The following is a 10,000-nucleotide window of genomic DNA, read 5'->3' as shown; positions in this document are numbered from 1 at the left end:
TCTCTGGACTGATCTGACAGCCTGCTCTGCTCTGCTCTGCTCAGACCTGTTCCCAGCTTGAGGTGGTTTCTCCTGGACTCACACAGCAGCCTGGGCCTCATGGCCTGCAGTTGGCCTGGTGTTTGTCTCATCTCTCACTGGGCACAAGAGACATATACAGAGACCCCCCCCCTCCCTCTCCCTGTCTCTCCACCCATCCCTCTCCCTGTCTCTCCACCCATCCCTCCCCCTGTCTCTCCACCCATCCCTCTCCCTGTCTCTCCACCCATCCCTCTCCCTGTCTCTCCACCCATCCCTCTCCCTGTCTCTCCACCCCCCCCTCTCCCTGTCTCTCCACCCATCCCTCCCCCTGTCTCTCCACCCATCCCTCTCCCTGTCTCTCCACCCCCCCCTCTCCCTGTCTCTCCACCCCCCCCTCTCCCTGTCTCTCCACCCCTCCCTCCCCCTGTCTCTCCCCCCCCCCCCTCGTCTCACCACCTATGCCTCCCCCAGTGCCTTTCCTTAAAGCTAGGGATGGGCTATCTCCTGTCGTGCTCCCTCATTGGTCAATGGGTGGTCTGGCAGCCCTTTCTTCTGGTCTGTGATTGGCTGACAGTAGGGTGCTGTTTATGTCTACAGCCAGGTGTGACTTTTTTCCAGTGTGTGAATGATGTTCCGGAGGTTCGCTGGAAGTGTGCTTTGCGTTTAGAAGAGAGGAAGACGGGGAGTGAGTAGAGAAGAGAAGAGAGAGAAGGAGGGAGAATACAAAATTGGTTTGTGTATCTGCTGTTGTGATGTTTGCGTAGGAGATGAACCCACCACGGTTCAATTAGCATAATAGTGGTCTTTAGACACCATAAAAAGACAGGAAATGTCCCATTGTTGTAGACGACTGCTGGTTTTAATGTGATAATAACTGTTATTATGAATGCGGTGTTTTGCAGATGCTACTCTGTCCTTGTGACATTAGACTCCCCTTCCTGTCTGCTATGGAAATATGTTCCATGAGAACGCCTAACGGCTTAATCCTCACGCTCTTCCTCGAGCCGCTCTTAAAGCAGAACGTGTGGCATAGAGGAGTCAGAAGTAAACATAACACCCCAAAACTGAGTACACCCCAAAACTGAGCACACCCCAAAACAGCTTCTGTGGTTCTCAGTGTAGCGGTGCAAACACAGGGCCCGTACACACCCCAAAACATGACCACACGGCATAGTTAAACACACTCCACACTCTACAGTTAAACACACTCCACAGTTAAACACACTCCACAGTTAAACACACGGCACAGTTAAACACACTCCACAGTTAAACACACTCCACAGTTAAACACACTCCACAGTTAAACACACTCCACAGTTAAACACACTCCACAGTTAAACACACTCCACACAGCACAGTGAAACACACTCCACAGTTACACACTCCACAGTTAAACACACTCCACAGTTAAACACACTCCACAGTTAAACACACTCCACACAGCACAGTGAAACACACTCCACAGTTACACACGGCACAGTTAAACACACTCCACAGTTAAACACACTCCACAGTTAAACACACTCCACACAGCACAGTGAAACACACTCCACAGTTACACACGGCACAGTTAAACACACTCCACAGTTAAACACACTCCACAGTTACACACGGCACAGTTAAACACACTCCACACAGCACAGTGAAACAGAGGGAGACACACCCATATTCCACGCTACACAGTAGCCTCCATAGGGGCTTAGCAGTGACACGTTGGCTGATTTACGCAGATTGATCTAATCCGCTGGGACCTGGAACAGTGATAACATGATTTGCTTTAACCCCTTCCTAAGACCCAACACCCCCCCCCCCCCCCCCCCTCCAATCCCCATTCTCTCTCCAGAGGATTACACAGGCATTGGGGGTCTTAGAAGTTTCTACGATGTGGATCTGCGGGAGCCTGAAACGGGGCATATGCTGTGGTATTGGTAGTTAGTGGTCGCGTCCTCTGTAATGGGTACTGATGGGAGGACGATGGAGAGTCTTAGAAGCAGTAGCAACCAGCAGGAGGAGGAGGAGGAGGGCTAAGGGAGCATGGGCGTAACAGTATAAAGAGGGGAGAGGAAGAGGAGGATGACGAAAAGGGCTAGGGGAGGATAGGTGTAACACAGTATAAAGAGGGGAGAGAGGGAGGAGGTGAAAAAGGGCTAGGGGAGGATAGGTGTAACACAGTATAAAGAGGGGAGAGGAAGAGGAGGAAGAGGAGGAAGAGGAGGAGGTGATACTGCGAGTCCTCTTAGCGCCCCTGTGGCTGACTGGGAGGGGTCGGCCTTCCGGCGGCCGTTCTCTGGGACGAGTGTGTGTTCACACACCAATGGAGAGATCTGGCTCTGGGCTTATGGCGGCCGTTCTCTGGGACGAGTGTGTGTTCTCACACCAATGCCACTTACGCAGGCCGAGCGAAACGAACAGGGATGGACAGAGGGAAAGGATGCTTGAAAATGCTAGGCTCTTGAAGAGGAGAGAGAGAGAGAGAGAAGGCAAATAGAAGTGAGAGTTTTCCTAAATGAGATGACAGACTTTCTGAATGGGTTTGAAACCCAGCAGGCAATGGCAATAGAGATGAGTCCATGGACTCTGTGTGCCTACACCTGTGTGTGTGTGTCTTCTGTGCTATATGGGTCATTGCTAATCTGGAGTCAGGCAGCTGTCATGGTTATTTGTTAATGTTTTCTTTTTTTTTTCTTTCCTGGTGAATTCTTGCAAGCTGAAATGAGTTTTCTTTCGCTCTCTCTCTCTCTCTCTCTCTCTCTCCATCCCCCACTCTCCGTCCATCTCTTTCAGAAGTAATAATTTCTTTCATATCCCGTCCTTTCTGTGCGAGGCCTCTATCTGTTAATAATAAAAAGTCTGTCTGGTCTGAAGCAGTGTTGTGCCACCTGTTCCCCGGTCCTGATGCTGGCGGACGGAGAAGCGTTACCGTGTCGACGGCGCGCTCTCTCATCACACATTTTCATCACCGAGGATAATAACTTCCCTGGCCTGTGAAAGCGGAGGAAAAAAAAAGCTTATCAGCTGGACACGGAATATTAACCAGGTCATCCCATCAATTCAGGCCTGTGATGACTGAACGAGACCCGCGCGGCTGAAGGAGGGGGTCGGGGAGGAGAGCAGTGAAGTGGGGCAGGCTGATGGGCTGATGGGCTGATGGGGAGAGAGGTTGATGGGTGGATTTGATGTTTAACCTGTGGGGCCAGATTGAGGAGATGTGTCTTCACTTTAATCGTGGAGTGGACCCGCTTTGAAGTCGAAAGCAATCAATGCCTCCCACGCACTAAATTGTATAACAGACACAGGTGTGTGTGTGTGTGCGTGCGTGCGTGTTTTATGTAGTTATGTGGCGAAAAACGGCAAGATATGTGTCATTTACATACATTTGTATGTGTGTATATTATCTGATCATGTATCTAGTTTGCATATCTACAGACAGCGAGTGCAAATAAATGTGTGTGTGTGTGTGTGTGGGGGGCGGGGGGTGTAGACAGGTGTGTATTGTCTAGTTGTGTGTTTTTATGCACTGTTTCTGTGTAGGCTAAGTGACGCTTGCACGCCTTCATGCCCTCGTAACTCTCCCTCCTCCTCCTCCTCCCTCACAGTTCAGACCATATTCACACACACACACACACACACACACACACACAGTTCTCTCTGTTGTTTGTTCTATTAGCGGCCCGTATTGATCAGGAGCTAATCGCGCCGCGGCCAGAAGGCCAGAAGGCCACTGGAACCAGGAGGGTTAGCAGGAGGGGCAGTCGATAAGAATAAAGCTCAACTCCCCCTTAGGTTTCATCAGCAACCCAGTATTGACATATGCCTTTGAATTCTGATGCAATAACCAGGCTTTCATTATAGTAGCCAGCCTGTGTTTGTTCCTCAGCTTTTTATGAAACGCATACTTGGTGTGATTTCAACTGTAGATATCAAAATTATGATGCCGGTTTCATTTTTTCCCCCTTTTTTTTTAATCTCCTGCTCCATGCCAAATGCATCTTACTTTCATCTCCACAGTTTACAGTAGAGTTCGCGTTTGAGGGTTGTCTTTGAGCAGGACCCGTGCGTAGTTACCTGACCTGACCTCTGACCCTTTGGAGGGATAGTGGTGTGGGCTAGAGCTAAATGCACTCTTCTAGAGTCTTCTCTTCTCTTCTAGAACCTCCTAGAACCTGGCATGCCCTCTTCTATCAGTATTGAGATGGGAGTCTAGAACCTTCCTTACTCCTTCAGCTGTGCTCTTTCTTAAGACTCGCTCCGTCCCAGGATGGGTCTTGTGAGCCCAAGATGAGAATCCTGTGCATACATTCCCCCGCACCATGTCTAACTCAATTTAGTAATAATTGGTTTGCTGCGTTGGTCTGTCTGTGACGAGTCCCAGCAACTATCTCAGGAATGGGTCTGGCCACGACCTGGCCCTGGTCTGGCCCTGGTCTGGCTGACATGCCATACCAGATTAATTCCGGAATCCGTTATTGCGCTTTTTGTGTTTTAATAGACAAAATACTTTGTATTGTTCATGCAGCAAACTGTACACTTACTGTAGGCAGGGTATATATTGCTAGACAGTCAATGTATACTTAATAATGTATACTGTATACTTGTGTTTTCATTTTCATTAGTTTTGTTTTTTGGCCCCACACTGAGCCGTGGCTGTTTTGTAGTATGTCTGAACAGTACTTGAAAATAATCCAGCTCCATGGTTTACTGAAGACCTTGGAGTGTGTTTTTTTTGTTTGAGTATAAACAGCCAAAGTAAGAGACGTAGCTTGTTTGCAGCATGTGTGAGCATGTGTGCAGAACTGAAGTGACTTTTAATATCAAGACAATTCACCTTATGGTGTGTGTGTGTGTGTGTGTGCGTGGGGACTACTAAAAGACTGAGACATTGGGAAAACTTCCACTTAAAAAAAAAAAAAAGAAAGAAAAACCTCTTCAGTCCTGTCGCCTAATAAACAATTCCAGGGCTAAAATGATTAGCATAGATCTCATCTTGATTTTGTGTACTGTTTTGTGCGTGCGAGCAGATAACCGCATCATCACCGGTTGCCGAGAAATGCTGACGCTCTCCCATGCAGGAACGGAGGATTCCGGTTTAATCTGTTGTCCTCCTCCATCAGTGTTATTCCTCTATTCCAAGCAATTTCGTTCACAAGATTATGTAAGCCTCAGGGGAAGCAGGCATTAAAAAAATGATTTTTTTACAAAGTCAGAGGAAAAAGGGGGCTGTTAGCTGCAGGGAACAGTTGTTGATTTAATTCATATTTCTCCAGCAGTAGCTTGACAGAAATGTCACGACTGTACATTCATTTCTGGTCTCTGAACGTCTGGCTGAGAACACAGCAGATATTGTCGTAATGGTACATGTCCAGTCTTTAACTGAAAGGCCAAGGCTAACCATGTTTTTCTCTGTGTTTTTTTTCTTCTTCTCTGTCTCTTCCTTAGGGTCAGAACCGGAGTGGATAAACTTGAGACCCTGGTCCTCCACGCTTCCTGGATCTGCAGTGGATGAGATGGATTGGAATAGAGTGACATCATCCACTTCCGCCTAAGCCTCTCCAACTGCCTATCTCCCCCACCCTGCCCCCTCCGTACCCTCTTCCTAACCCTCTCACCCCCCACCCCTTGCCCTCAACCCCTCTTCCTTCAGTCCTCCTTCTGAACTGGATTTGACTGGATTTGGATGCTACAGTCCCAGAGATTTCAAGCCAAGCCTGAGCCAGATCGAAGGGAAACAACAACAACAACAACAACAACATAGATCTATTCATTCTTTTTTTTTTTTCTTTTGTGTAATTTTTTTTTTTTTTACCTGGGGAAAGACTTAAAGCACTTGTATGGAAAATAGGCACAGCAGTGTCCAAACCTTGAGCTTCTGGGAATGGTAGGATGAGTGCGTTCATACGATGATGAGTGCTAAAAAGCAGGATGCCCGGTCACCCCTCTACAACCTGGTTGTGGTCGGTTTGTCCGGGACCGAGAAGGAGAAGGGGCAGTGTGGAGTCGGTAAGTCGTGTCTGTGCAATCGCTTCGTCCGCCCCAGTGCCGACGACTTCTACATAGACCACACCTCCGTGCTCAGTACCAGCGACTTTGGCGGTCGCGTTGTGAACAATGACCACTTCCTCTTCTGGGGCGAGGCCGGCCGGGTGCTGGAGGATGGATACGAGTGCCGCATGCACGTGGTGGAGCAGACGGAGTTCATCGACGACCAAACGTTCCAGCCGCACCGCAGCACGGCGCTGCAACCCTACATCAAGAGGGCCGCCTCCACCAAGCTGGCGTCGGCCGAGAAGCTGATGTACTTCTGCACGGACCAGCTGGGCTTGGAGCAGGACTTTGAGCAGAAGCAAATGCCGGAGGGGAAGCTGACGGTGGACGGCTTCCTGCTGTGCGTGGACGTGAGTCGAGGCATGAACCGCAGCTTCGACGACCAGATGAAGTTCGTCACCAACCTCTGGAACCAGCTGGCCAAAACCAAGAAGCCAGTCGTGCTAGTGCTGACGAAGTGTGACGAGGGAGTCGAGCGTTACATCAAGGACTCGCACACCTTTGCCTTGGCGAAGAAGAACCTACAGGTCGTTGAAACCTCAGCTCGTTCAAATGTCAATGTGGACCTTGCCTTCATAACACTTATACAGTTGATCGAGAAAGGTCGCGGCAAGCCTAAGATGATTCCCTACTTCGAGGCTCTGAAACAACAGAGCCAGCAAATAGCTTCGGCCAAGGACCGCTATGAGTGGCTGGTCAGCCGCATTGTGAAAAACCACAACGAGATGTGGCCTACTATCAACCGCCGAATGGAGACGTTTACGGAGTACAAAGAATACGTCTTCCTGGAGGGTACGTCCAAAGCTAAGAAGCTCTTCCAGCAGCACGTACACAGACTGAAACAGGAACATATCGAGAAGCGACGCAGAATCTACCTTAACACCCTGCCACAGGCTTTGAGAACCCTGGTGCCGGACCTCGATGAGATCGACCACCTCAGCTGGTCAGGGGTGCAGAAGGTTATAGAGACCAAGAGGGAGTTTTCCACATGGTTTGTGGTGCTTGATGACACGCCTTGGGAAGTTACACCGCACATAGACAACATGGAAGACGAGCGTATCCCTCAGGATCTACTGGAGACCCCTGCAGCTGAAGCGGTCTATGAGAACCACCTGGGTCATCTACGTGACGATCGGAAACGAGCAGAGATGAGATGGGAGTTCAAAGAGAAGCTGAGCATTTCCCCCTTCGTCACTCCCGGGAAACCCTGGGAAGAGGCTCGAAGCTTCATAATGAACGAGGAGTTCTACCAGTGGCTCGAGGAAACCGAGTACCTCGACATCTACAATAAGCACCAGAAGGAGATCATCGACCGTGCCAAAGAAGACTTTCAGGAGCTTCTGCTGGAGTACTCGGAGCTCTTCTACGAGCTGGAGTTGGATGCCAAGCCCAGCAAGGAGAAAATGGGGACTATCCAAGAGGTTCTAGGCGAAGAATCGAGGTTCAAGGCCCTGCAGAAGCTGCAGGCGGAACGGGATGCCCTCGTGCTGAAGCACATCCACTTTGTCTACCACCCTACAAAGGACACGTGTCCCAACAGCCCCCACTGTGTTGACAGCAAGATAGAGCAAATACTGGCCTCTCGATTTCCCACACGCTACTCCTTCTCCGAGGGGCAGAAGTCCCAGTATGGCGAAGGTAAAGTGGACAGGATCAACTTGGTGATCCTGGGCAAAGACGGTCTGGCGAGGGAAATGGCCAATGAGATCAGGGCGCTGTGCACCAATGACGACCGCTACGTGCTGGACGGGAGGATGTACGAGCTGTCGTTGCGACCCATCGAGGGCAACGTGCGTTTGCCTGTAAATTCCTTCCACACACCCACCTTCTCGCCACACGGCTGCCTCTGCCTCTACAACTCCAAGGAGTCCTTATCGTACGTCATGGACAGCATCGAAAAGCTACGGGAGTCTACCATTAGCCGACGGGAGAGCAGCTTGTCCATGCTCCCCATGTCGCTCCTCCTGGTGACCAAGCGAGGCGTGGGCTCTGTGGGAGACATCGGAGGTGAGACCGCCCATGGCCTGATCTTCCAGGGGCAGCAGGTTGCTGGCAAGCTGCAGTGCAACTACCTGGAGCCGGCCTCCCCCGGCACAGGCTACGGGCGCAACGTGAACGAGAAGCAGATCAACCTGTTCCTGAAGGACCTCCTGGAGTCCCGCAAGACCACTAGTGGTGTGGGTAGCACCTCTCCGCCTCCCGTGCCCATCTTCAGGGACCAGCATGCCCAGCAGAGCTCGGAGGCGGACCTGCGCATCATCATGTGCCTGATGTGTGGAGACTCCTACGATGTGGACCAGCTCCTCTCGCCCTTCCTGTTGCCCCAGCACTGCAGGCCATCATCCAGCCTCACCAGTGGCACCTCAGTGCTGCTGGAGCTTCCAGTCGGCAGCCAGAAACAGAGCATAGACCTATCCCTGCTCTCATACCACTCTTCGTTCTCCTTGCGGAAGAGCCGGTTGGTTCACGGCTACATCGCGGTGTACTCGGCCAAGAGGAAGGCATCCATGGAAACCCTGTGTGCTTTCCTCTGTGAGGTGCAGGACATCATTCCCGTGCAGCTCCTCGCCGTTGGGGAGACCCAGGTGGAGCTGGCGGACTACGAGATGGCCCGGGAGCAAGTGTCACAGGGCGAAGAGCTGGCTCATGAACTTGAGGCCCGCTTCAGTAAAGTGGTTTGTGGACCCGGTGGGGTGGTGGGTGGCCTGCACCGAATAGACCTCTTCCAGCCCTTCCTGAAGGAGGTCGTGGAGAAGAGGACGATTGTCGAGGCCACACACATGTACGACAACGTGGCGGAGGCTTGCAGCACCAACGAGAGCGTCCACTCGCCCCGCTGCGGCTCGCCGAGCCCCATCACCACTCTGCTGGACTCGGAGGATGATGTCGAGTCCTCGCCACCGTACCCCACCATCAGGGAGGACGGCACTTTGACCACTCACCTGGAGGTCAGCGACGCTTTCTCCGTCATCTCCGAGATATTCGAGAGCAAGATCAACAACAAGGTGCCTCCCCAGGTGCGGCCCAAGCCCACAGTTAGTTTCAAGGTCAGCTCTTACATGGACCCGGCGGGCAACCGCCGCTCGATGCCCGCTGTGACGTGGGCACCGAGCAGTGACAGCGGCTACGACCCCTCCGATTACGCCGAGCCCATGGACGCGGTGGCGAAGCCTCGGCCCACGGAGGAGGAAAATATCTACTCTGTTCCCCATGACAGCACACAGGGGAAGATCATCACCATCCGCAACGCCAACAAGAGCCACTCGAATGGCGGCGGGAACGGTTCAGACAGCGAGGCAGACAGCAGCTCGCTGGAGCGCCGACGGAAGCTGTCGGCGGTGGGGGTGAAGCCCAGGCTGTACCGCGACCGCTCCAAACGCCTGGGCAAGTTCAGCACCTACCGTACCAGCTTCTCCATAGGCAGTGACGACGAGATGGGCGGGCCACCCAAGGTCAAGGAGGACGAGGTGGGCACACACAAAGGAGACAACTCCTTGAACGAGGAAGGAGAAGACCCCAAGAGGAGGAACATCCTAAGGAGCTTGCGCAGAACGACCAAGGTATGATTGCGCTAAAAGTATCCCTGCATGCATGTTGAAGTCTGCATTCCATGTGGACAATTTGAGTGTGTGTATTTGCATGTCTTTAGGCAAATGTGTATGTATGTGTGTGTATACATGTGTATGTGTGTTTTTTTATCTGTATATGTGTGCGGCTGTACATGTGATTGTATGTGTGTACATGTGTGTTAGTGTGCGTGCTTCAGTGTGTGTGTGTGTGTGTGTGTGTGTGTTTTATCTGTATATGTGTGTGGCTCTACATGTGATTGTATGTGTGTTAGTGTGCGTGCTTCTGTGTGTCCGTGTGGGGTCTTTATCATTTTGTGCGCGTGCCGGTGTTGAGCATGGTACGAGTTATGACACAAATCAGGGTTCTC

The 10,000-nt window shown here is 51.5% G+C and overlaps 1 protein-coding gene across 1 annotated transcript in view; it reads left to right on the top strand.

Moving 5' to 3' along the window:
* The window catches only part of arhgap35a (Rho GTPase activating protein 35a), an 85,106-nt gene that overhangs the window by 52,404 nt on the left and 22,702 nt on the right, over positions 1-10,000 (top strand). The window contains exon 2 of the mRNA XM_042708761.1: positions 5,458-9,623. Within this exon, the coding sequence (XP_042564695.1) occupies positions 5,919-9,623 (3,705 nt within the window). The 5' untranslated portion in view covers positions 5,458-5,918. The remainder of the gene's footprint in view (positions 1-5,457; positions 9,624-10,000) is intronic.

Source organism: Clupea harengus, chromosome 9, assembly GCF_900700415.2.
Source record: "Clupea harengus chromosome 9, Ch_v2.0.2, whole genome shotgun sequence".
NCBI classification, from domain to species: Eukaryota; Metazoa; Chordata; class Actinopteri; order Clupeiformes; family Clupeidae; genus Clupea; species Clupea harengus.
This window is presented reverse-complemented; position numbering and strand designations above follow the sequence as displayed.